At 41.5% G+C, this 26,548-nt stretch overlaps 4 protein-coding genes across 5 annotated transcripts in view; 2 read left to right on the forward strand and 2 right to left on the reverse strand.

The window, feature by feature from the left end:
• nid2a (nidogen 2a (osteonidogen)) overlaps positions 1–10,458 on the forward strand; it is a 43,051-nt gene extending 32,593 nt beyond the window's left edge. The window contains exons 30-42 of the mRNA XM_033616026.2: positions 167–300; positions 413–518; positions 1,036–1,169; positions 1,261–1,366; positions 2,877–3,006; positions 3,089–3,189; positions 3,286–3,458; positions 4,546–4,675; positions 4,774–4,945; positions 6,758–6,915; positions 7,502–7,625; positions 7,722–7,834; positions 9,328–10,458. Coding sequence (XP_033471917.2) covers positions 167–300; positions 413–518; positions 1,036–1,169; positions 1,261–1,366; positions 2,877–3,006; positions 3,089–3,189; positions 3,286–3,458; positions 4,546–4,675; positions 4,774–4,945; positions 6,758–6,915; positions 7,502–7,625; positions 7,722–7,834; positions 9,328–9,338 — 1,592 coding nt within the window. The 3' untranslated portion in view covers positions 9,339–10,458. The remainder of the gene's footprint in view (positions 1–166; positions 301–412; positions 519–1,035; positions 1,170–1,260; positions 1,367–2,876; positions 3,007–3,088; positions 3,190–3,285; positions 3,459–4,545; positions 4,676–4,773; positions 4,946–6,757; positions 6,916–7,501; positions 7,626–7,721; positions 7,835–9,327) is intronic.
• An 88-nt stretch (positions 10,459–10,546) lies between these two features.
• Positions 10,547–13,398, reverse strand: rtraf (RNA transcription, translation and transport factor). The gene is made up of 8 exons (XM_033615636.1): positions 13,235–13,398; positions 12,597–12,721; positions 12,233–12,332; positions 11,854–11,934; positions 11,632–11,720; positions 11,472–11,540; positions 11,283–11,331; positions 10,547–11,145 (listed from the first exon to the last, which is right to left on the reverse strand). The coding sequence occupies exons 1-8, from the start codon at positions 13,293–13,295 to the stop codon at positions 10,991–10,993; spliced, it is 729 nt and encodes a 242-aa protein (XP_033471527.1). The 5' UTR covers positions 13,296–13,398; the 3' UTR covers positions 10,547–10,990.
• Positions 13,399–13,845: 447 nt separating this feature from the next.
• On the reverse strand, positions 13,846–15,967 carry sap18 (Sin3A-associated protein). The gene is made up of 4 exons (XM_033615525.2): positions 15,789–15,967; positions 14,520–14,629; positions 14,247–14,369; positions 13,846–14,133 (listed from the first exon to the last, which is right to left on the reverse strand). Exons 1-4 carry the CDS (start codon positions 15,858–15,860, stop codon positions 13,977–13,979), a joined length of 462 nt encoding a protein of 153 aa, XP_033471416.1. The 5' UTR covers positions 15,861–15,967; the 3' UTR covers positions 13,846–13,976.
• LOC117249795 (gap junction beta-2 protein-like) lies at positions 15,042–25,822 on the forward strand. Of its 2 annotated transcripts, XM_078165637.1 has the most exons (11): positions 15,042–15,258; positions 15,414–15,459; positions 16,934–16,998; positions 20,024–20,127; positions 20,243–20,291; positions 20,782–20,812; positions 20,887–21,058; positions 21,203–21,355; positions 24,638–24,786; positions 24,878–25,084; positions 25,208–25,822. In XM_078165637.1, exons 4-11 carry the CDS (start codon positions 20,104–20,106, stop codon positions 25,284–25,286), a joined length of 864 nt encoding a protein of 287 aa, XP_078021763.1. In that variant the 5' UTR covers positions 15,042–15,258; positions 15,414–15,459; positions 16,934–16,998; positions 20,024–20,103; the 3' UTR covers positions 25,287–25,822. The 2 variants fall into 2 exon arrangements, with proteins under 2 accessions (XP_078021763.1, XP_033471413.2); XM_033615522.2 differs by lacking the exon at positions 20,782–20,812.
• The last annotated feature ends 726 nt before the right edge of the window (positions 25,823–26,548 follow it).

Here is a 26,548-nt window from a genome sequence, read left to right on the forward strand (position 1 = left end):
AGGAAAGAGAGAGTCCATTAGCAAAAGTAAAAATGAGGTCATATAATCTTAAACGATTATTTGTACTTTGAAGATATTACTAAAGTCTGTAAGAAAACATAATGACTCACCTCTGTTTGCTATTAACATGTGTTCCCTTATATATTTATCAATCTTTCTAATCCAGAGGAACCAGAGCGTCCTAAAACTCACTGTGAGCACCACAGAGACAGTGTACAGACCACCAGTCCAGAGGGATACCCTATAGTTGGAGCCCATGTCCCTCAGTGCGATGAAAATGGACGGTACATACCACTGCAGGTAAACATCTTCTGACAGATTGCACTGCTTTACCTGTGGCTTTATAATAATTGGAGTACCATGAATAGAATTGTAGACATAACACCTAAATCATCTTCCTTTATTGCTCCAGTGTCACGGCTCCACTGGACATTGCTGGTGTGTGGACAGTACGGGACAGGAAAGACCAGGAACCAGGACATTACCTGGCACACAACGCAAAGACTGTGACAAACCAGGTGAAACTGCTAATTCTAGCTGCCCAAGTCTCATTTGGGTGACTTGTAGATTTAGCCAAACTCTTAGGGTGGAGATGTGCATCAGGTTGTAACATCTCAGCTAAGAAGCAAGAGGCCTGAGTAAAGGTACAGGACGATAACACATCATTTCTTCATGAGTTGTAGGGGTTTCTGAACATAATTGAGGGGGATTTCTAACAGTTTATATAGCATATGAAGAGAGCTTGAGCAAGGCTCTAAGCAGATTAAAATGTTGTATAGTGCAGATCTACAGGAGATCCCTATATACACTGGTTTTCAGCTGAAAAAAGTGATTTGGGGCTTTAGTTACTCTTTAACAAGGCTCGCTGCAGCCCAAAAGGCCAGTCTGTGAAGCATTATTGACTCAGTAAAACTTAATAACTCACCAGGGCTGATGTGGATTTAGGAGCTATCACCCGGAGCTGCAACTTCACATTTGTTAGAAACAATGTGGGTGTTACTTAATAACTTTTGTAAACTTGTAAATGTTTTCCAGATGAACCAGAACGTCCTAAAACTCACTGTGAGCACCACAGAGACAGAGCTCAGACCACAAGTCCAGAGGGATATCCTAGAGTTGGAGCTTATGTACCTCGGTGTGATGATGACGGACAATATCTACCTCGACAGGTCTGCAAACAGACAGGTGTCTTTTGTGTTTCTTTTGTTTTCTGTTCATCTTCCTCTGGATAGTAATGTTTTTAATTGTTGTGTATTTCAGTGTCATGGTTCCACTGGACATTGTTGGTGTGTGGACAGTAACGGACAGGAGAGAACAGGAACCAGGACACCACCTGGTGCACCACGTGTAGACTGTGACAAACCAGGTGAGACTGTTATCACAGCTTGAGTTTCACAAATCTTGACTCAGCCAGGTATTTGGGCGTCCAAGTGAAATATATCTAAAGAATATGCTTATTTCCTTTTCTTTCCATCACTTGATTGTCTCTCTCTCTCTGTGTGACCCTGTGGTCCTCTCACTCACACTCTAATGTACACACACTCTCTAATGTATACACAGAGGCCGTTCTATAAATTCAGTTCTTGCTATAAATTCCATTTATGACCATTCAAACATCTGAAGTGGTCATTTCGTGGTAAGATGAGCAGCCAGCGTTGCCAGGCAACCAAAACAAAACAAGACAGGCTGCCTGACCAGCTGAGTGACAAAACCGTGTTACACCCTCCCTACAGATGCTACACAGGCAAACACATGCTTGTAGATTTGTACGTTTGCTTAGCCTAAAACTTATCTGAACACATATCTTGGTTTCTGCTTTGCCCTCTATTCAGCTGCACTCAGTCACACCTGGAAGCTGCACAGCACAACCTCAGTGTTTTTTCTTTGGTCAGTGCACTGGAGCCGTATTCAAGGATTCTTCTGTAATAGTTCATGATGAGGGAGGCAAGGGCATTTCCTGCTCATTTAAAGTTTGTTATTCATATCCTCTGCTCCAGATCAGGAGCTGAGGTAAGGAGCATTATTTGTGTAGATGCAACCCCATAATTTGACAATTTTAGTTGGATTCTTGAATAACATTTGTACCAAATGTAGAAGTTTGCGTGATGCAGGCATCAGACACCCATATTAAACTCTTTTTATATGCCCACATAAGTAATACAACTCATTGCCAACCCAGAGGATTGAAATATCGTTGATAGAATGGACTATCCACATGCTGTCGATTTCTGGGAAGGACGACCGCTAAATTTAGTTGGTCATGTGGTTAAACAGCAAATAGAAGTAAAACCAAGTGATTCATAAGACTGGACTGCAGCATGCTAACTGCCGCGACGATAAATCCTGCTGGAAAAACTTACCAAGACATCAGCCTGATTGTTTAGTTAGTCATCTTCTCCCTTAACCTCTGTGATCTCTCACAATAGAGCTTTTCTCTTCTCACCCTGCTTTCAAATATTATCCTAATCTCCTTCTCAGTCCAGCAACTGCAGTCTCACCTTATGAATGTACAGCGAGCGAGAGAGAGGCCTGTATAAACATCAGTGGAAGCCTAAAGTGGTTTCAGGTTTAGTTTTAAAGCTCTCCCATAAAGTGAGTTATTAAAGAGCTTTTACAAGGTAAACAATATTGACAAAAGCAAGATGTGTGTATGTGTGTGTGCCTCTTTAAACACTGGGCCTCCCCACACCATTAATCAAACACTCTGCCTATCACTGTGATATAAGCTCCAGCTAGATAGCACCCGAAGAATATAATTAAAGAAGGATAAATTACAACAGAATGGGATCTGAATTGTGATGTTACAACCATGTGGCATTATATTTAACTTTAAACACGGTAACAGTGTTAAGTCTTTTGATTGGTGTGCTCCTCAGTCCCTGTGGCTCCGACCCAGCGCCCTGAGAGTGTGTGTGAGCGATGGAGGACCAGTTTGATTGAGCATTATGGTGGAAAACCAGACTCACAACAGTACGTGCCTCAGTGCGAGCCGGATGGACAATTCAGGTACACACACACACACACACACAAACAGTAGTTGAAATTGTTTTTAATGACAAATTACTTGAGAAAGTGAATTGTCCCTTAGTCCAGTCCAGTGTTACGGAGAAACCACTTACTGCTGGTGTGTGGACCAGGATGGGCGGGAGGTCCCTGGCACCCGATCACATGATGTCGTCAAACCTGCATGTGAGCATCTTTACATCTTATCTTTGTCTGTTCCAGTGTTAATGCCACCAACCATGGCTGACACTTTTTTTTTGGTCACATCAAATCTTGTCCCAGGTCTTCCCTCAGTGGCCCCGCCCACCATGCGCCCATTGCCACGCCCAGATGTGACCCCTCCAACACACACTGACATCACACTGCTGTATGCTCAGGGACAGAAAATAGGAGCGTTGCCTCTCAACGGGACTAGACTGGATGCAAGCCGGTCTAAAACACTACTGACCCTACATGTAAGAGATGAATGGATAGATACACACTTACATACTGGTTCTTCAATTATTTAGAAAGATGTTTTAAGTTGACAAAAATATAAAGATGTTTGAGGTTATACTATGCACGATTGTCAGTTGCTTCTTTGGGACACGCTCGCCAGCAAAAGTGAAAGTAAAAGCCAAGCCCAGATTCACTCTCATTTGGTGTTTGGCCTCACTATATTTGTCTTTTTCCAGCCCTGTGTCTCTTGGGTGTCTGCTGCTTATGGTCTGGCACCTGGTCACTACCTTTTTATGAGTGCTGTGGGAGTACACACCCATCAGAAAATAAGAAAAAATGCATAGAGGGCAGTGTTTCTGCAGATAAATACACAGCCACACACTGAGAGTGTTGTATAGGAAAATCCTGCATAGTATAGCTTTAAAGGATGAAAAAGGTTACAAAATTAACTCGATAATATCTTCTATTTGAAAGCCAGTTATCTCCACAATAGCATAAAAGAACAGTGATGGACCGCATGTGTTTTAACAGGTGCTCCGACTCCATTGTTTCACCTTTTAACTTCCTGTCTACACCAGAAATGGGAATGGGTCATGTTATGTGGGAGGACATATCCTGCTTGTGACCTTGCAGATGCATTTCAACAAATATCTGACTTGTTTTACATTTTAATACAGTGTAAAAGATATACTATGCTGGATTTTTTCTAAAAAAAATCTGTATGGACTCATACAGAAGTAATCCCTCTCAATCATCACTTGTGGTACACACTTAATGTGTGGTGGTGTATTTTTCTGCAGAGACTCTGCCTCTGCCTGTATTTTCTCATTTTCTTCTATTTTCTGTGTCTAGGATGTTTAGTGGTTTGTACCCGCACAGTACTCAGGTGAGTCAGGGCTTTAAAAAAAAGGTAGCAAGCAGGTGCCAGACCGTAAGCAGCAGGCATCCAAGAGACACAGGGCTGAAAACGGAAGGTTAAGACACAAAACAGAGATAGAACAAACACAAACAGGAGCTAACCTCACAAGGTCAATAATGATGGGGCTGTAATTATGTTGACGTATGTTATAGTCTGTATGCTTATGTTCATATGTGTGTGTCCAGGGCTCAATAGTTGTCGGTATAGCCTACGACTGCAAAGAGAACCAAGTCTATTGGACAGATTTGTCTGCAAGAACAATCAACAGAGCGTCAATGGTGGCTGGTGCCGAGCCAGAGATTCTCATTAGCTCAAGTAAGAACTCACATTTACACTCCTTCATTTCTGTAACTAATGTTGTGTGTTTCTAGATGATGTCAAAACATTCTCTGTGGTGTCCCTGCTCCATGTAGATCTAGTCAGTCCAGAGGGTTTGGCAGTGGATGTCAAACGTAGGTTGATGTTCTGGGTCGACTCAAACCCTGACATGATTGAAAGCGCCAACCTGGACGGCAGTAGGAGGAGGACGCTGTTTGACACAGACTTGGTCAACCCTCGAGCCATCATAGTGGTCTCTTCCACTGGGTAAAGCCCCTCTGCCTTTCCACCAGCTTCTGTCTTTGCCTCTCTGTTTTGTTGATTTCAACCTACACAACCTGCCACTTCTAAAGTCTTTGGACAGTTTAGTCTGGATTTGCAAACATGTACAAATCTCCTCCCTGAGCACGAACAAACAAGCACCCACACATTCCCTTCACGATCAAGTGTAACATCCTGGAGGAGCTCCGCTGAGGCAGAGTAAGATACAGCTTCCACTGTATACAGAGGGATGTTCTATCAGGAGAGGGCACAGATGGTTTTCAGCCCATTACCACAACCATGATAAACATATTTAAGTCCTCAGACAGGCTATGAGTCAACAAGGCCTGTGTCTAATTCATTAGTACAGTGCAGATTATATTTAAAGCCATTTTGCAGAAAGGATTCCTGTTGAGTCTGGTTTCTAAACATGACCTCATCACTATGAGGCGGGCCATTGCAAGAAAATCGATGGGATTTTGGTTTCAGGGTGGAGTCTCTCTCTTTAGTACAGCTTGTTTGATAATTCTGTCGTATAAGTGACTTTTACTGCTCTCACTGACGGTGTTGTACCGAACTGAGCTAAAAAAACTGGACTGGATTTACTGGTGCTATTAATCCTGGACAGTCCCACACACACACACACACACACACACACACACACAGGCAACGACAGCATGAGGCTGTCATCAGTCAGCTCTCCAGGAATAACATCTGCTTTTTATCAGTGCAACTAATCACATAATCAACAGGTGTGTGTGTGTGTGTGTGTGTGTGTTAATGTGCTTGATACAAATAATTAAACATAGCAGCAATAACCTAAATCATAAACCTCAAATGTGTGTTTCACATTATTGGTTTGACAATTTAAAGTTTATTTTTTGACTGAGAGCCAAGTACGTGTGTGTGTGTTCTGACAGAAAGCCAAGTCCTAAAGGTAATTACTGCTTCACACGGGTACACTTATGATTGAGCATGTGCTCTGCGATTTCTGAGCCTGCACATGTTGCCCTCACACACACATACACAAGGACATAACCACACACAGCGCTGCAGACACACCGAAATTACGTGCGCACACATTATGAAAGCATGCACACGTGTATCGGTGTCTCATACACCAACATCTGCTCACCCATACATTCATGAAATTGATTAAAGTACACACTCATAAACACACGGTGTGTGTGTGAGTTGATTGCTCATGTGGTGTGTATTACCTGTAGTTCCCAGTGGACTGCCCACATGTACACCATCATCTACAGCCGAAATGCAGCGTGGCGTCATACACAGCCCACACACGCTCTGCCTAAAGCTCCGCTATCGTCCTGCTGAAATGTTGCAAACAATAAAATATGATCTGGTTCATCACAGAAACATATCCGTCAGAAATACAAGGAATAAGTTTGTTTCAAAGTGAGAAATGTGTCTATTTGCATCAGCCAGTGTGGTCCATATTTTCTGACTTATACAGATGAAACAAGAATGCGCAGGGAGAGCTGGGGTCAAAGGTCGCACGTTGCTCAGAGTAACCTGACCATGACCTCATCAGCATGAGGCAGCTGGTCCCTTGAGTCCTGTGCCCTTGTACCTTAACATACCTGCTCCTCTGTGTGTGTGTGTGTGTGTGTGTGTGTGTGTGTGGTTTTCCACTTGTCTCATTATATTAGCCAGATCCCAGCGCTCAGTACCATAAACAAGTCCATGCAAAAACCCACAGATGCAAAACATTCAGCCAAGATAAAGCTGAATGATTTGAAGAATGAAGTTAAAGAGTCATAAGTTTTATAATCCCCCCTCCTGTTTCCCTCTCTGCAGTACTCTGTATTGGACCGATTGGAACCGAGAGGCTCCTAAGATTGAGAGTTCGTCAGTGGACGGTCAGAACCGCAGGGTGGTGGTGTCTGACGGCATCGGTTTACCAAATGCTCTTACATATGACTCTTCCTCTGGACAAGTCTGTTGGGCTGATGCAGGTAAACACATCTACTACCACTGGTCAACCGCTTCTGCCATGAGAGCCTCATTTGCACCAAGCAGTGCGGTTCAGTTCAGTTTGTTATACATATTAGTGGTTGTTTTTGCATTTCCATTGTCAGAAGTTGTGGATGGTACCAATAGAAGAATTTCATTCCCTACTGTCTTTTCGTTACCTCTCTGTTGAGGTACCCAGCACACCCAGTAAGAAACAACCTGCCTACATTTAAGAATACTGTTTGCGGTGGAAAAACTATACCAATCTAGGGTTTGGGTCCATATCTGTGCAGGTTACGTACCGTTTCTAAGGGTACTATTCGAGAAGTGTTTGTTGGAAACGTGGCTTATACTCAAGGGAGCATTTTTCTCTAGGGATGGGGTGATACTTTTCAAAATCATAGTTTTGTAAGATCTGCAGACAAGACAAAGGTCTAAAAAGTGCTACAACCTCCTATATATGTTTTTAAAAATGATTTTATCTCTGTTATTTTTCTCCCCAAAAGACACGAGCAGGTATCGAGTATCTAAAAAGCAATAAGCTTCAGATAATAACGATCCATGTTCCTCTCTTGTTCTGTGCGTCAGGTACAAAGCGTTTAGAGTGTGTGTCCCCGGATGGTTCGGGTCGAAGAGTGGTCCACCCCAGTCTCAACTACCCGTTCAGCATGGTCTACTACAGGAACCATTTCTATTACACTGACTGGAGGAGGTAGCCATCTTTATCTGTCTTCCTGTTTGTCCATTACTGATCACCAATCAGTGCTCCCCATTCTTAATGCCTCTGTCTGTGTCCTCTGCCTCGCAGGGATGGAGTGATCGCAGTGAGCAAAGACACCAGTCAGATCACTGATGAATACCTGCCTGACCAGCGCTCTCACCTGTACGGCATCGCCATAGCTACTACCAAATGTCTATCAGGTGGGTACCTCGCTGTCTTACAAACACACACACACACACACACACACACACACACACACACACACACACTATCACTCTCTGTCACTTACACGCACACACACTTTTCAGACTCTGTTGAGATGTATAATTTTGGCCCTGTATAATCACAACCAAACACTCCCTCTCTCACACACACTGACTTTAAGGTGCACCAGACAGTGAGCTCATTGATTTGTGTGCAGTGATGTCATCACATCAGCCAACTCCCACCAGATGTCACCTTAACCCTGAAGGCTGCATTTACGCAGAGACAGAAAACACAGTTAAGCCTACATGGGGATGTGGTGGCTGAGAATGTTGAATTCAAGTCTCATGGAAACAAGGGATATATGAACTTCTTACTCTATGTCTGCACACACTGCGTAGCAAAACATAACAGTGTTTCATGTGAACCATACTATAAGGACACTGCACATAAATCAAATTAGAAATCGAAGACAAATAGTTTAGACATAGTGTAAATAATTACCAGAATATTGGATGTATAATGGTCCTGGTGGAAAACAGCATCATAAACACAATCTGCCAGTTTCATTAAGAGGCCGAGCCCTGAGGGGAAAAAAACGGATTGTTTCGGCTGATGTAAATGCAACCTTTGTTGTCTGAGGAAAGCCAAGTTTGTGTTTCATCACCCTGCACCCAGAGAGCAGTCATCACACAGCTGGCTCACACCCTCCACTCCACTTTGTGTGTGTGTGTGGTGACTTCTCATGCAGCCATGAAATAGACACAAGAACAATGATTACACAGCTGTGTGTGACCCTCTACTTGTATTTAGTGTTTGTGTGTCATGTTTGATGTGTTGATGTCTGCGGATGGCTTCGAGTCCTTTCAAAGCTTTGTGTTAAACACCTTGAAAGTACAAAGTAGCCCTCTGATCACACGATAATCCCTAAAGTAGCACCTTGGCTCCACACACATGTGCTGTGTCATGATAGAAGAGTTTGCACACACAGCTCAGTTTGTGCGTCCGAATGATGGCTGTCACTCGTGTGTGTTGCTGTAAATGTCATGTCTGTGCATCCTCTAACGCTCTCCAAAGCCTCAGACTAAATAACAGCCGCTTGCTTCAAAGACGTGGACGTGTGGTGTAATTGTGACCATGATGACAGCTCTAAAACACACTTGTTAAGGGTTTGGGAGCTGGCTGTAAGAGGCTTAAAAGCTGTTATTGTTGAATACATGAACACAGACACACACATGCTCTTTACGGAGATAATTCTCAGTCGCCTCAGGTTGCTAAGTGTAGGGCTTTGTTCAGGATGGAGGGTGTGTTTGTTCTGTCATTACACCACTGCAGCACTCCAACTTTCATCCTGTTACATTTGGATTCACACAGGAAGACCTTTGACTCTTCATTTCCACCTGGAGCTATCAACTAAAAGAAAAAAAGAGGTTAGACTTCCACTAGAAATGTAATATATGTGTCAACGTTATATTTTTGTGTGTCTCAGGGAGCCACTAACGACAGACTGGCAGCTGCAGGGTCCTTTGGTGCTAAAATTCTGGGGCGATTCCTGATCAGAGGGCAGGACCACCTCAAGACGTGCCCTCCCCAGTGTCCCTCGGTAATAAAAAGGACACTCAGTTGGGAGCAAGATGGCTTCCTGTTGCCAGATCAACCATCAGAGCAAATTTACAACCCCTCCACTCGCCCAGACCCCGACCCCATTATCTCACCTTAAAGATATAACCCCAAAATAAATGTTTTGTAAATTTGTTTTATACCTCATTTTTAGTTTTTTTTTCTACTGTATTTTTGTACGTGAGTTTTTGTTTTATACCGATTAAACCTACAGAATCAGATTTTAAAATGTGTGTGAGAGTAGGTTTTCTGTTTTGTTTTTAAAGCCCAAGAAGAATGACCTGAAGAGCTTTTAAACCATTCGAGCCAAAGTTTTGTTGTGAAACAAAACACATTTCTTTTTGGTCCGCTGGCCACAGTGGCTTTTTATATTCAGTGTCATTGTTTAGCTTTCAGAGTAGATTCTGGACAAATATAAAAACGGGGAAACAGAAAAGTTAACTGTTTTGGGGGAGATTGTTACCAAGTCTTGACAAGAGCTGCAAAGATCGATACTACTTTCAGAAATGAGTGGTAGCAATCTCTTCATCAAAGTCTCGGCAACAATTTGTACTTCCAGAAATGTCAAGCTATGACATCACAACTGAGATTGAAAAGAATTTAACTGATGGAAGTTAAAGTCTTCAATAATTAGTGGGATCATTAATTTACCCGATTAGAAATAGAATTAGCAATTCAAGAAAATACATGTTTGAGTATGTCATGCAACATGTTAAGAGGAAAATCGCCGCCACTGTTGAGACTGAAATAAATTGTGTAATCAGATTACTGTAATCTGATTCTTCGTAATAATCTCTTCCCCTCAGCCCTGTGGCCACGGTCAGATCCCAGCGACGACAGTCCTGCCATATTTCTCTGCACTACTAATCTGTATTTCACATGTGATGAAAGGACGTTATTCTTTTTTTTTGCCAAATATTTTTACTACTACTACTTTTCAAATCTTTATCTTTTTATAAGATGTGATATTTATAACAATAAAATGTGATTTGGTACTTGACACCGTTTCTTGGGATTATTTTGTTATTCTTTCAGCTCTGATGCTCCTCAGGAAAATTACCACCACACAAGAAACACAGGAGCCAGAGTGTGTTCAACTGTATTTATATATTTTCCCACACAGCGTCAATGTAAACCATTTCAAAATAACCTATTCTTCCATCTTGAAACAAAAGACACTAATGTAACTGTCAGTTTGAATATTTCATAAGCTTCTCTATGGTTTCTGCTGAGGGAGACTGCAGGGCAGCCACTCTGAATGACCAACATATTAGCAGTAATAAGTACCTCAGTGTGTGTTTTGGCCTTAACTCATTTGTGCTGCAATACAAAAATCAAAAACAGCATCTTAAAATGTGGCATTTGCTTATATTACCTCCGAGTTCCCAATCGGATTGGTCTCATCTCATGCAACAACGGAAAAAACAAACTCATACGTCCAACGAAGACAGGCTTTTCCTTTCAAAATCAAATTAAAACTCCTGTGGTTCAGTCCCTCCCTTCGTCCAGCGTCATCCTCCTCATCCTCGCTCTCATCTGCCCACCTTGCCCAGCCTGTGGTCTGTCTTGGGGTCGGCGATGATGGCCTGAACGGCTACGATGGCCTCGTTGATCTTCGTCTGGAGCTCCCTCAGCTCCTCGATGTGCAGCAGGCGCAGGATCTGAGCCGCTTCATTCAGAGTGGCATCTGGCAAGAAATTTATTTCAACTAAGTTTGTGTTCATACTGCTCTGCATCAAAGCACTATTGTACCAATGACCTCTCTGGTGGTCCCACCAGAATTTGCCCTTCCTGTACCCCTTTCACTGACAAAGCTGCACTCACCTCCAGTATCAAAACCCAAGATGTGCTTGTCTAAAGTTACTGGAACACCCTGAGAACCACAGAAACATACACATGTAACACATATACATGACTGGGACTCATTTGAGCCACCCAATTAACTTTAAGGTTTTAATGATAGGACTTGTAAATACAAGAATCTCCAGATATCATTCTTTAAGTTTACAGTACCTCTCTGTTGTGGCTGGCTTTAGTGATCGCCTCTGGAGAAAGTCTCTCCTGGATCAGAATACGAATAGCCTGGCAGGAGAGCATGCAGACAGAAAAATGATTAGTATGACAATTTTCTACTCAATAAGGATGTAGTGATAATAAATGAGCACACACCCACCTTGAGCATCACCAGGTAGTCGTCATGTCGTTGTATCTGCAGGATGTTGGCCAGTGCCATCACTCCTGATTTGAAATCTGGTGAACTACCTGAAAAACACAAACAAAAGCTGACTTCATGTTTCACCTGGAGCACACAGGAGAAGAAATCAAAAAGAAAAGGAACAGATGTGTGAGATCAAAGTGCAAGGACAGGCAGAGGAGCAGAGGTGTTTCTTCTTACTGTCAAGATTGACGAGAGGGTCCACTGCTTTGTCGCTGCTGCCAGAGGCTGCCAGGGGCTCACAGCTCTTATACTTGTCCACTGAGGAGAGACCAACAGAGAACATATTAACGTGTCAAGTGAGGATCCAAACAGGCTTATACAGATTATTTTAAACTTGTTTGACGTTATTCATTTGTCAGTGTTTATAAGAATAACTTGACTGGTGAGCTGGTGTCATTGGAAAACATTTTTCCTTTTATAATATCTCCATCTACTGGTTAGCATCAGTATTACAGCATAGTCCAGTCCTGTAGCCAGTGTTATCTATCCTACAAAACTTTTCACTGACATCATTGTTATCATTATAACAACAGACATGCACGTAATGCCATCTCACCATTGTCTCCGTATTCATATCTTACAGCCAGGCCCAGTAACCAGTCCACAGCCTCCTGCTTCTCCTGGACTCCAAAGGGACAGTTCAGGTCCTGCAGGTACTGCACACACAAACAAAACACTCAATCACATATCATGCATGTAAGAAGGCACTGACAGCTCCATGACAATGGGGAAGAGACCTCTGCAAATAATGTGACTCCCAAAAACTTTCTTAACAATAAACACTGAAGGAATTCTACCCAGGAGAAGTTTCAGCTGGTTGCAATCTGCAGTCCTCACTGCTAGATGCTACTAAATGCCCCTGAATCTTACACACTGTCCCTTTAAATGTGGTTTGGCAATGGACGAAAAAGTGGTCTCACCTTCTGGTAGGCTGTGGGCCAGTCTGAGCTCGGGATGTTCCTCAGGTTTCCTCTGTCCTCTATCTTGTAATGTCGGATCTTCTGGTCCTCGAGCCATACAATGCAGTTCCTGAACTGTGTCTCATCTGAGCAGAAAGGACAGTCACTGCTGAGTAGCTAGTTTTTAACAGGATGCAGATGTTGTTAGCTAGCACTTACTGAGCATTTAACGTTACTTTAACAGTAGTAAATATATATTTACAGCCCAGCAATATACCCAAAATCCAAGTGAGCATATTTACATATAATGCCATTTCACATTATTACATAATGCTTGCCAAATTGCTCTGAAAATTGCATTCAAAATATATTGGAATACAACTGTGGACACAATAGGTGGTTAAATACCAAGGGCGTTCTTCAATTATCAGTACTGCCGTATAAGTGTGGTGTATAACTGGTTGTAAAAGACCCAGTGTCCCAACAGATATACAGGTTTATGAGCCACATAGCAGAACAAAGCCAATATTTTATAAATAGAGTGGTATTTCGTTGTCTCCAGTGACAGCATTTGCATGACGTTAACGTTACGTTAGCCGGCTCCACGTTTAACTCACCGGACTAAATTTAAGAGCTCCTTTACTAGTTTTGTTTCTTACCTCTGCAGTCAAATCCTCCGGGATTGTGATAATCTAGCGCTGTCAATTTTCTCCGAAACATTTTAACGTATACTTTCTGTCTAAGCGGCTGCTTTCTTTAGCTAACAATCGGCTAGCTCAGATGTTTCTGCTCGCTAGCGGTCAATATGTGGCATTGCGCATGCGCGGCTGGACTTCCGGCTGTGACTATCAAAATAAATTTCTCTAGCGCCACACGAAAATGAATTAACAACTGTGGCACTGCCACACCAATTTTCTAGACCAACTCTATTTTTTGTCTGTTTCCAGTACTTACAAAAACAATTATATCCTGTATAATTTCTTCAATGTAACATGCCAGTGTTTTTAGGTAGCATTTAACTAACTGGGTATTAACCATATTTGAAGGCAGTGATAATACTTAAAATCATTGCACACTAGCTCCCCAATTAGAAGAACCCACAGCAGTTATAATTAAGTGCATTAGTTGTTTTCACAAACTTCTAAATCTGACGCTCTGACTCCAAATATGTTATGTGTTGTTGGAATCTGGACCATCTTAAACCTGATCAAATGGGGAGATTTTTCACAACTACAGTTCACAGTATGTTACACAGAAAGGAGCAGAAACGTTGGAAAAAAATCACAACTTTATTACACTTCACATTTTAAAAAATGAGGCAAAAACCATCCAGGATGAGGCAATGGAAAAAACAAACAAAGAACAGTTTGATGTGTGTTGGTTTATGTTTCGTGTTTAGAATTAGAAGGGCCTCATGCGTGTGTTAAGGGGCAGGGCTCTGTTTGGTGGTGTGATCGCTATGTCCAGATAGTCTCCAATTTGGAAGCGCTGGGACTGCAACGTCATGGAGTCATCTGGACCCTTTCTGCCGGACACAGTGCTGCCAATATCTTTCAACCTGTAAGGAGGGACACCACATATGTCAATACACAAGGAGACAAATTCACCAGACTGGTTTGCAAGTGGCCTGATCCATGAGTCCAACTTGTGCAGATGGAGTGTGATACCAACCTGTACACTTTCCCTCTAGGATCAGGGTAGACGATGGCAAAGCTAAAGTTGGTCCCCTTTTTTCTGGCCTCTGGATGCACTTCCTTCACCAGGCTGGTGAGTTCCTTCAGAGTAGCATCCATCCTGAAAAACACACAGAGTCAGAGACCTGTTCCAATGCCAAACTGTACATTAGAATCACACAGTACTTTAACAAGGAGCTTTTACTGTCATATAAACTCAACTAAATGCTTAACTGACACATGCAAAAAATATAAATATTTGCAGTTTCACCATGTGTATATCTGCAGTTCGCTGGAGGGGACGTTGCCACGGGCAAATTCATCTGCTCGATGGTGACGGCCACTGTTGGTGGTGAATACTCTCAGCAGAAGGGGACAGGTCTGCAGCAAAAGTAAGCATCAGACATAAAGGTATATAGAAAAAGTAACGAATAAAGTAAGAGCTGGCTGTGCCAGACAACACAGGCAATCTGACAACGACAAACATTTTTCATTTTTAATTGGGACAGACTGATTCCTTCAAGTAATCCAGTTTTGTGGCACTGCAACAGTCAACATGAATCACTACACAGGCACAAGGGTCATATCTCTGTCTTTGGTAAATAGCGTACTTTTGTTTTGAGTTTGACAGTGGTTGGTGACAGTGGTTTCTTTAGTTTGCTGCCCCTTTGTGGTCACACCGAGTAACTACAACACAACATATTCTTATTAAATGTAGGTATTAACACTATTATAATTATCCTCATTAAGTGTTGAAATGGGTTATTAGTCTTCAATTAATTAATTAACTAATTTAAATAGTATCTGTATAAATATACATGTACACATAGTGTACTCCATGAACTTGCTTTATCAAACCCAAATGAATGGAGGACAGCACATTGGAAACACCTGTGGAAGGCAGCCTGTGTCATCTCAAATCCCTCTCATGACACCAACTGTACCACTGTAGTTATTAGGGGCAATACACAAACACAAAGCGATTAACCCATCAGGAAAACTGAGCTCAGGTAAGTTACAAATGTGGCAAAAAAGATGGGTGTTGCTTGTGATTATATACATGCCGAATATATCCGAACACACCGGTTTGAGAAAGAGTTACATGTTACTGGTCTTGTATGTCTACCTATAAGAATAAAGTATTTAAATTGCGTTTTTTCCCCAGGTCACGTAGGTAACATTGAGTCAACTAATGCTATTAAAGTCTCAAGGTAAGCAATGTATTTAGTGAGCTACAAATTGTCTTTAACCGTTGGTTGGGGATATAACGTTATTCATGGTTAGCTAGTACGCTAGCATTAGCATGCTGCAGAGGCTACTGTTCAGTCTCCTTTTATTAACTGGTGATTACCAGAACATAACATGGCATTGAATGAAAGCAGACATACGGGCCTACATTTTTTAAATCATGATATAATGTTCAGAGTTTGTCCCGAAGTCTCCAAACTGTTAGCATTAGCATTAGCTAACAGAACCAGGTTAGCTTCGATAGCGCTGATAAGGTAAACAAGCTAACGTTAAACAAACTCCCGCCATGCACCTTTTCTCGGTCGATGGGCTTCTCTGGTTCCTTCTTGATTTCTTCTTGTGTGATGCGGGATTCAAGGGCCATTCTTATTTTTAACCGATATATAATACACTTCGGTACCGACTTTTGCCACCTTGCTTGAGTATTTTATCGTAGCTGCAGCAACGAATGGGACCGGAGCCGTTTCCGTTTCCGGTGTCGTTTCAGTGGAGTTCAGCCAGCGATAACTATCGCCCCCTAGTGTTTCGGAGTGAGTCTCCATGCATCATGTTTCGCATGACTACAAATAAAAAAAATATAAATAAAATATTTTGGCTTAAAGCAGTCTAGCCTGAGAGATTTTTTTCAATAAATTCAACTTTATTGAATATATTTATTACACTCAGCTAAATATTTAAAAAATATGTCATCCTCAATAATGCACACTTTAAAAAAGAAAAACTTTACACATATTTAGCCCACATATAGCCCACATATAGAATAACACACGAAAGTAAGCTGTAATAATGCTAATGATAAGAACAAGAAGATATCATTTATCAATCGCTCTGTTGTCAAATAGAACAAGGTCAAAATACACACACATGCACAAACAGGACCTATACATGCATTAAATGAAGAGATGTCAAAGCAGTTGGGGGTCCAGTGCCATGCTCAAGGGCACCTTGGCAGTGCCCAGGAGGCAAACTTGCACCTCTCCAGGTACCAGTCCACGCTCCATACTTGGTCCGTACAGGGGACTTGAATCAGTGACCCTTCGGTGCGCAAGCCCAGTCCCTACGGACTGAGCTTCTGCCCCTGTTCAACATTGAAATCTGACCAATGCAAGCACAAACCTAAGTAATAATATGTATAAGAGAATGTGTGCAAAAGATTAAGGTGAAAGAAAGAAACATAACAAAATAAAATCTTTCAGGGTTTGCTGAATAAATAAAATTGAGATGTCTAAATAATCTAATAGTTGTTGCCAATTTATAATGTTTGAGTTTTGTGTGTTGAATTTTAGTGGCATCAAGTGGTGAGGTTGCACATTGCAACCAACAGAAACTTCTCCTGAGTGCTAAGCACGTTGGAGAAACAGGGTGGCCGATGCGAAAACGTGAATGGACCTGTCTAATATAGCCAGCATTTGATTTGTTCATTCTGGGCTGCTGTAGAAACAACATGGCGGACTCTGTGGAAGAGGACCTGCTCTGCATGTGGATAAATGGCTCATTCTAAGGTAACGAAAACACAACAATTCTTGTCAGGTGGTTATACACTAATGCAAAAGAGTTATGAATATTCTTATCTATTTCTGCCAATATATCCCTCTAAATCCTACACACTGGACCTTTAAATTTTCAATAGTAGTCAAGTACATTTTAAAATCAGTATCTTTAAAGACATAAAAGAAGGGTTGTCTTTTAAGCCAAATCATTTTATGTATATAACATTTTGCTATAATAATATCAAGTTAATTATGTAGCCTGCTTCTCATCTGCTGAGAAACTGGGATTGTTAAAAATGAGTATCAAGCTTTGTTAGTAACCTGAAAGTTACACAAATCATCAGGACGTCTCGCAGAATCAATGGAGTGGCTGATCCAGGATCAGTCCACCAAGTCCACCTACAGAACTGAAATCTGCCATCCAGTCACATGCTGCTCTCCCCCTCACTCATTACAGTGTGTGAGTGTGTGTGTGCAGCTCTCTGGATATCATATGTGAATGTTGTACAGTGTGTGTATCCTGACACTGGCCCCCTCTGTTCTCCTGCTGGCTGCCTGATCAGGAGCTACTCTAACAATCAGCTCTATTTTACCTCTCTCTCTCTGTCTCCCTACTCATTCACTGTGTGTGACTCGCCTGAAACAATCCGCCAGCCTTTCTCCCTCTGTGTTTTTTTCCTTTAGTCCTGTCCTGACTGAGAGATCAAACAGTGGCTCTTTGAGGCTGGGCCTGACACTGATATTCATTCACTGATATGCATCAAGAATAAGTGTCACTGTTATTCCCCTAATGACTCCATTAGAATCACTGACGCCCTCTGTGTCTCAGCCCCGGACGGTTTCCTGCCCCTTCACATCATCGCTGCTCATTTTGCAGGGTCATGTTGCGTGATGTGATTCAGAGGAGACTCTTGATACGGCGTCTGCAACTCTTGCTTCATTATAAATGAAAACTCACTCTACTGATACACCCATGTCTACAGGTCGATTCAAACATTTTAGCTCAGGCAGAATATGCTGAAAATGTCACAGCCCCCTCAGATGTATTCATTTCAGTTTTGTGAGGATCCACAGTGTAAACTGAGGAAGTTGGTTTTGCTCCCACACATCAACAAACAGTGGGGAAAGCTCATCGGTCACAGTCATTAGCAGCACACAGAGCTGCACTGTCCAGCAGGCTGACCGCTGCCAAGGGATGGTTGGGCTCTGAGAAGTAACTTTGACTCTCTACCTGTGTCCTGTTACAGGCACAAAGGGATCACACACACACACACATGCACACAGACATGCACACACCTTTTACTACAAAGCAGTGTTGTTCTTTCAACCTCCTGACTTCCACCCTGCAGGGGCATCATGTAGGAAGTACAGATGTGACCTTTTAATATAATTAAAGTTGTGTAACGTATGAAAATGCTTACTGTGACATTAAAGCTGGGGTAGGGAGAAAAGAAATTTTAAAAAAAAACAGCAGAATTTGAATATTCACCCTAAGCCCCTCCTACTAGACGACCACAGGCATATGCATGCACTTCATACATTAACTTAGTGTTTCCCATTATTGATTTATTTAATCTTGGTTTATTCTACAGTTGCCACTGTAGAGGTCACTCAGCCCCTCCTTGCCCCGCTCTCTCTCTGTGTTTGTCAGACTGTAAATTAGACAAGATTTAGCTAGCTAGCCACCCTGCGGTCCCTCCAAATCGCTCTGGTCTTCTTGTTGCTGCAAGGGGACCAGGCAGCAGCTCTGAGATGAACCTTTGGTTGGCAGCTATAGCTGCTCGAATTCAACCAGTGCAAACCCCCAAGTAGCCATTGGGTCTAACTTGTGAAACAGCAGCAACAGAAAGTTTGCTGATCTATCGGGGAGTCGGGCTGTCTGGTCCCCTGGAGCTGGAGTTTGCATTGGCTGGATTTAGATTGCTGCAGCTGCTGACTGGGGTCGGTCTCCAGGGCTGCTGCCTGCTCTCCTCTTGGCAAGGTGGTCTGTAGCAACAGGGAGTGAGGCAAAGGACACACAATGATGTGAGGCTCTAGTTAACATTAGCTACAAAAACATGACTTGACTTTGCTGCAGACGTGAGCCTTTGGATCCTGTTAGCAGAAGGCTAAACTATTAGCAACATGTTTTCTTAATCTCCGAAACACTTTGCAGATATTAAAACATATTTTGTTTTGTTTATTGTCAGACTCTCTTTAAAACTCTCTTTATGATAAGTCTGTCTTCCTTTCTGGGTGCTTTGCAGTGTAGGCAGTTGCTGATAATGCTGTAATAGTAACTTTCTCTGTGGGATTCTTTGCCTTTGAATCAGGCTTTGACTGAAAGGACATGCACATGGATGTATATTTGTATAACAGCCAGTAGGAACACCCTCTTTCTGAGATGAGAGTCTCCCATGACGGCATTTTCTAAAGCATTAAAACAGAGCAAAGAGGAGGTGCACAAGTATAAAGTTGTTCTAGTCCACTTGAATTACAGTGTGCCCAAAGTTTATGTGATTTTTTTTTGTCAAGTGGCACCAAATTATTGGTATAATAATTGTGGTACCTTGTTAATTCAAGTTTACTTGTTGCATAATGCCTTTGCAAAATAAAAACAAACAAACAAAAAAAACAGATGATGTCATCAGGGTTGTCTTGCTTTGGGCTTGAGACTTAAAGTTTCACAGAAAGCTTTAACTTGACTGATGAAGGTCTCATTAAGGTCTAGTAAGTAGGTAGGATCCAACGTTTTTGGAGCTGAGCTTGACTCAAACTTGTAGCCCAAAATCAAGTATTCTCTGACTCTGCTGCTTTAATTTGGACCATTATTTTTTCAAGATTTTCCTCTAGCCTTTCACTGCCTTTATCATTTACTGAAACTCTCACAAAACAATCCCATTAGTAGTCTGCGCATTTATTCAGAGTGACAGACACAGTATATATAGTATTAGTAGTTTATTATCAATGTCTGTGCAGCCTTTGCTACATTTCTCTATGTATATTATCTCCATGTTTTCTGTAATACTTCTGTTGCCTCTTGCTCTGCCGCTGTGAGGTTTTATTTTGAAAGCCTGCACAGGAAATCCCCTCACATTGTTCTGACTGACTTGACGTTGGAGACCCATCTTTTCTTTGATGCAGAGGAAACAGGAGCTGCAGGTTTGTTTTTTGTTCCGTGTATTAGACCTAGATTTGATTCAGTTTTGCTTCACTTGAATCATACCAGCAATGATGTGACAGTGAGCTGTTTGTTTGTTTGTTTTTTACTGAAAAGGACCATGTGGAATATTTTCCTGAAAACACCCTGACTCTGCAGACACAAGGTAGGACAAGTATTTTTTGACAAAATCACTTCTGGAAAAGGATTTTCAGAAAATAAAAACTTTTATTATCCCCACAATTTCTACATATCTAACTTTTTTCAGGAAGCATTTACCAATAATTGCTCCTAATTAACATACCATGCATACCATCATGCTGTATCAGTACAATCAGTAATCAGTGAATCAATAATCAATCAGTGGTTGACTGTGAATGGTGCGGCTCAGTGAGGACTGTAGTAGTGTGGGTTTGTACAGTGTGTTCAGTGTGTTTTTAGTTGAGTGGGCTCGGCTCAGTACAGTCCACAGTGGGCAGAGAGGTTCATCAGTTCACATGGACTCTGGCCCTTTGCCTTCTCTCCTCCTCCTCCTCTCACTTTCATTCCTTTTCTACCTCTTCTTCTGTCAAACTTCTCTTTTGTTTCATCGCCTGTCTCTGCTTTCATCTTCTGCCACCGCCTTCCTTCTCAATTTCCATCTGTGTTTCTCTCAGATGAGCAGTTCAAAGGAACCAGCCAAACCTGGTACATAAATCCACTTCTATACAGGCAGCTAGTTTGATAGTATTGTATTCTCATGTGTTGGCCTGTTTCCCCAGGATGTCTTGGCCCGCGCTGTACGCTCAGTTAGTCGGGGCAAACCGTCACTCCACCAGCCTAGGGAAGATCTGGCTCTCTGTGCTGTTTATTTTCCGGGTCATGGTGCTGGTTGTTGCTGCTGAGAGCGTCTGGGGGGACGAGCAGTCTGACTTCACCTGTAACACACTCCAGGTAGGGCACCCAGACACATGTAATATATCCAATTCCTCACCATGTCACCTTGCTGTGTGGGATGTCATGTCATCAAGATGTGATTCACCTGTGTGTGTATACAACACATATAAAGCAACTAAACTGTTGCTGTCTGTTTTTCAGCCTGGCTGTGAAAACGTCTGCTATGATCAGTTCTTCCCTGTCTCACACATCCGTCTCTGGTGTCTTCAGCTCGTCTTTGTGTCCACGCCAACACTCCTAGTCGCAATGTATGTGGCCTATCGGAACCACAGAGATAAGAAGACGCTCCTACAGGTGTGTGTACCATTTCATTTGTCTGCCATCCTGGGGGGAGACTGTTCCTGTGTCTTGTCTTTTCTCTTTTTTATCTTGTCATGTCTTGCTCAGCAGGGATTTGCATCTCCATACAGGGCTACCTGTTTGAAAATGTGTCTTTAATTGACGACGCACTTGCCTTGAATGGATGATGTTTCAAAGCAGCGCCCTCTTTGGTGCTGTTCACTATTGCAATGTGCACCAGTTGTTTGTAGACAGCTACCTACCGTATAGTAAAGTAATGTACACTAAGGGGTCGTAGTGAGGTGCTGATCACGAGCAGTAGACTTGGAAGGAGAAAAGAAGCCAGCGAGTGATCATCATGAATGTTTCAGGATATTGTCATGATTTTGCTGTGCACCTATCGGTAATTGCTTGAAAAATTTAGGTTTACGTTGACGAAGCCCATTTGACGTCAGTGCAACCCATGTGGAGGTGATCAGGTGTGCTTGGACATGACTTTGACAGGACTCACTTTGACCCAACACTCAGACACAACGTGGCACCTTTAAGCTGCTACTGGAAGCTGCGGCATGGTTTGACTTGGTGCAGCCCAAACCTCCCATGGGAAAGCCCTATTGGAAGTGGGAGGCTGTGAATTGAGAAGTGCATGCTGGGTGGTTTCTGTCAGTCAAGTGATGACTGACTTGACGGGCTTGGTAAATGGACTTGCACTGTATAAGCCCTTTTAGTCTTTGGACCTCTCAAAGTGCTATTATACTACTTTTTACATTCACTCAGACATTTACACACCGGTGGAGCATCGGTGATACTTCAACCTCCAGACTAGAGGAGCTTGGGATCAGACCACCAGTTTTCCAATTAGTGGACAACCTCCTGAGCCACAGCAGCCTACAAGTTCTTTCAGATGACAATAAGACTGGGTTTTTAGCAGATGTCCTTTTCAAGAGCAATAAAAGTGAAATGAAAGAAGTACATTTCTAGATCTCCAACTCTACAACCAACAAACTGAACGAGTGCAAAAGACACAAAACAGTACCATCACAGCAGAGTTTGACACAATACAAAACAGTAGATGAGAAAGAGAAGAGCTCTTGTCTTTTCTCTTTTATTAGTTCACGTCTTGTGTTGTTGTATTTTTCCCTCTTGTTTAGTCTTCTTGAAATATATTTAAATAACCACTGAATAGATTTGTAGGAACACTGAGACACAGACAAACAAAACCAGCACAACGTTTTTTAATCTCTAGATTTGGTGACAAGCATTATACAGATCTGCAAATATGAAGGGTTTGGATCCAGATTGCAGACAAACAATATTTTCTCTGGCTCCATTTTAAACCTGCCATGCTATGCTCTTCTTAATGTTCCTGATTGGTCAGTATTCAGACTGAATTGAAATACAAGATCATGTGCCAGTAAAGTTTCAGGGAAACTTTAAAGTAACACACATTAGCTGTAGTCAGCAACAGGTTTCTCATCGTTTTACCTAAGATCATCCCTGATCTTCTTAAATCCTTTTCCACCAACTGCACCTTACAAGTAAGACATCTCACCTCCACACCTCTGTATAGAAGATACAGAGTTATCACACAGGGACAGGGGTGCTTCAGCCTCTCTTTCAAGCTAGTGTCTCTCACAATGAGCTTTTCTTGTATTTCAGTTTCAACAGAACCAGGAGAGTTATGAATCTCCTGATTTGGGACTCATCTATTCATGCAAGCAAAAAATATGACATTATAGACCTCCTCAAACACTTTCTGATCCTCTCTGCTTTATATTTTCTTAGAATAGACAGATCTAGTTATGTTTAACTAATTTTCCCTCAACTGTTGTTTTGTCTTGTAATGCCTTGCTTTATCATGTCATGTTTTATCATGTCATGTTTTATCTTGCCATGTCTTGTTTTATCATGTCATGTCATAACTGCTAATTTCCATCTGTAGTCCCAACATATAATTTACAATATACACAGACCACAATCTAAAAAACAAAGAAACCTAAAATACAGATGAACAGAGGACAGCACAGAGACAATACAGACATACAATTTCCACATTTAAAATAACCAAGTTGTTACAGTGCAGGGAGGAACAACTTACAAAACACTAAAAGGCAGTCCAAGTAGCAGCTCCTGATATAAAGTGCAAGGCAGGAATGTGCATAGATAAAGTGCTGGTGTTGTTGTTGGTTGTCAACAAAGTGCTCGTAGCAGCAAAAAAAGTTACAGAGTTGATTATAGTTTAGAGTACAACAATAAGAAACCTAAATACCAACGATGGTAATTTGGGATTACAGGGATGATTAAATACCAACAATGGTAATATGACAGAAATATCATGTCATATCAATGTCATGTCTTGTTTTATCATGTCATGTTTTATCATGTCATGTTTTATCTTGTCATGTCTTGTTTTATCATGTCATGTCTTGTTTTATCATGTCATGTCATGTTTTATCATGTCATGTCTTGTTTTATCATGTCATGTTTTATCATGTCATGTCATGTTTTATCTTGTCATGCCATGTTTTGTCATGTCATGTCTTGTTTATCTTGTCATGTCATGTTTTATCTTGCCATGTCTTACTTCATCATGTCATGTCATGTTTTATCTTGTCATGTCTTACTCTATCTTGTCATGTCATGTTAATCATGTCATGTTTTATCATGTCATGTCTTACTTCATCATGTCATGTTTTATCTTGTCATGTCTTACTTTATCTTGTCATGTTTTATCTTGTCATGTCTTACTTCATCATGTCATGTTTTATCTTGTCATGTCTTACTTTATCTTGTCATGTCATGTTTTATTATGTCATGTCTTACTTTATCTTGTCATGTCATGTTTTATCTTGTCATGTCATGTCTTGTTTTATCTTGCCATGTCTTACTTTATCTTGTCATGTCATGTTTTATCTTGTCATGCCATGTTTTGTCATGCCATGTCTTGTTTTATCTTGTCATGTCATGTTTTATCTTGCCATATCTTACTTCATCATGTCATGTTTTATCTTGCCATGTCTTACTTCATCATGTCAGGTTTTATCTTGTTATGTCTTACTTTATCTTGTCATGTCATGTTTTATCTTGTCATGTCATGTTTTATCTTGCCATGTCTTACTTTATCTTGTCATGTCATGTTTTATCTTGTCATGTCTTACTTTATCTTGTCATGTCATGTTTTATCTTGCCATGTCCTACTTCATCATGTCATGTTTTATCTTGTAATGTCTTGTTTTATCATGTTTTTTTTTTCCTCTGTTGTGTTGTCATGTCATGTTATTTCATCTTGTGTGACAGGGTTCTGGCAGAGCTGCTTTCCTCAGCAACAAAGGCCAGGAGGAAGATTTGGAGACTATAAAGAAACGGAGACTCCCTATAGCTGGCGCCCTCTGGTGGACATATGCCTGCAGCCTGGTGTTCAGGCTGCTATTTGAAGGAGGATTCATGTAGGATCTGCCACTCTTTTCCATAATATTTCTGGTTTGCTATAATCAGATGCTTTCTGTCTCCACACAGTATGTGTCTTTGTCTCTCCAGGTACGCTCTGTACGTGGTGTACGATGGTTTCCAGATGCCACGGCTGGTGCAGTGTGACCAGTGGCCGTGTCCTAACCTGGTGGACTGCTTCATCTCACGCCCCACCGAGAAAACCATCTTCACCATTTTCATGGCCACTTCCTCCTCTATCTGCATGGTCCTTAACATGGCTGAGCTTGCATATCTTGTTGCCAAGGCTGTCACTAGGTAGAGGTATTAATCAGTCAGACAGTCAGGTGATTAATTAAAATTCGAAGTCCTCCATCTTTCATGTGGGTTATTGAAATGCAGAAAGTCCTTGAGTCCACATGTCACATCTTGTTTTTTCAGGAGTCTCAGTGGTCAGAAGGAGAGGAAAACATGCAGAAAGCAGAATAAGATAAACCAGAAGTTACTCGTCACAACCTGAGGAAGCAGCAGCAAGGTGGGCGATACATGCAGAAGAAAGATTTTCCAAAGACTTAAAAATCTTTAAAGCTTAGGTGCTACACATGTGAATGACAAACTGTGTGTAAATAGGACTCATTGAACATTTTCTATGATACCTTAAATGTAACCTCAAAGGGTGGAGAGGATGGAATCAGTGTCAACTCAAATCTGTATTTTTACATGATACTGTAGTGTCTGAGATTGTATGTCAATTCTTAATTGTCAGTACTTGAGTTAATTGGATATAAATACACTCACCATTTCCTACTTTATGTACCTCAAATAAAGTTTCATCTTATCGTAACTGTGTCTCAGTCCAATAGTTTGATTTAATAATAACATGATAATAATAATGCTCTTGTCTGGAGATCTAAAATTAGTAACTCAGGGAATACTTTGTATTGTATTGGAATGAAATTGACTGAACAGGACAGCACACGTATTTTCATTGACAATAGAGGCATCAAATGATCCACTATATTAACCTCTGCTGACCTCTGCTGGTGGCCAGCAGCAACTGCACCACCTCTGACAGCTCCATGGTCTCCTCCTATGAGGGACAGTCACAAAATATGTCTGGTGAAGAGGTGATGTCACCCCATAATAAATGACCATGGTGAAGCAGTTTGTGGCTTAAAAAAACTCTTAATAGCCTACTTATTCAGAAGTAAAATTATGCAGGAATTGCAAACTAACTTCACTTCTATTTTGTTTAATACAGTGCCGTACCCAGAAATGTTTCACAGGGGTGGCCAGAAGAAGCCACGGAAAATTATTGGTCGGCACACCAAAACCAAAAGCCATGACTGACTTTCTAGAAATGATGTTATGCTTTTGTAGTGTTTAGGCGAGTTGAAAACTGTGTTAATATGAGAAGTAAGGAATCACATCCTGATAAACTTTGGCTTCTTATTTTACAGTTAATAATACAAATCATCTGATGTGTATAGACTAATAGTGGTACAGTTAATATTTTGAGTTTCACAACAATCCTGTTTTATTGTGTTATGTATCTATACGTCAGGCGATTCATTGTCCTTCAAATAGGCTGGTTGTCCTTTTCCTTAAAAAGACAAACACAGCTTTAATTTGAGGGGGTAAATTGATTGTCAGGAACAAAACATTTACTGGGAACAAGCCTTCTCCAGTTCAGGGGAGACTTGTGGGCACCCACTGCAATTATATCAGGCGCCAGTGGTTAAATGACTTGTTTTTGTTCATTTATCCCCTTTTGACATACAT

Source organism: Epinephelus lanceolatus, chromosome 24 (assembly GCF_041903045.1).
Source record: "Epinephelus lanceolatus isolate andai-2023 chromosome 24, ASM4190304v1, whole genome shotgun sequence".
NCBI classification, from domain to species: Eukaryota; Metazoa; Chordata; class Actinopteri; order Perciformes; family Serranidae; genus Epinephelus; species Epinephelus lanceolatus.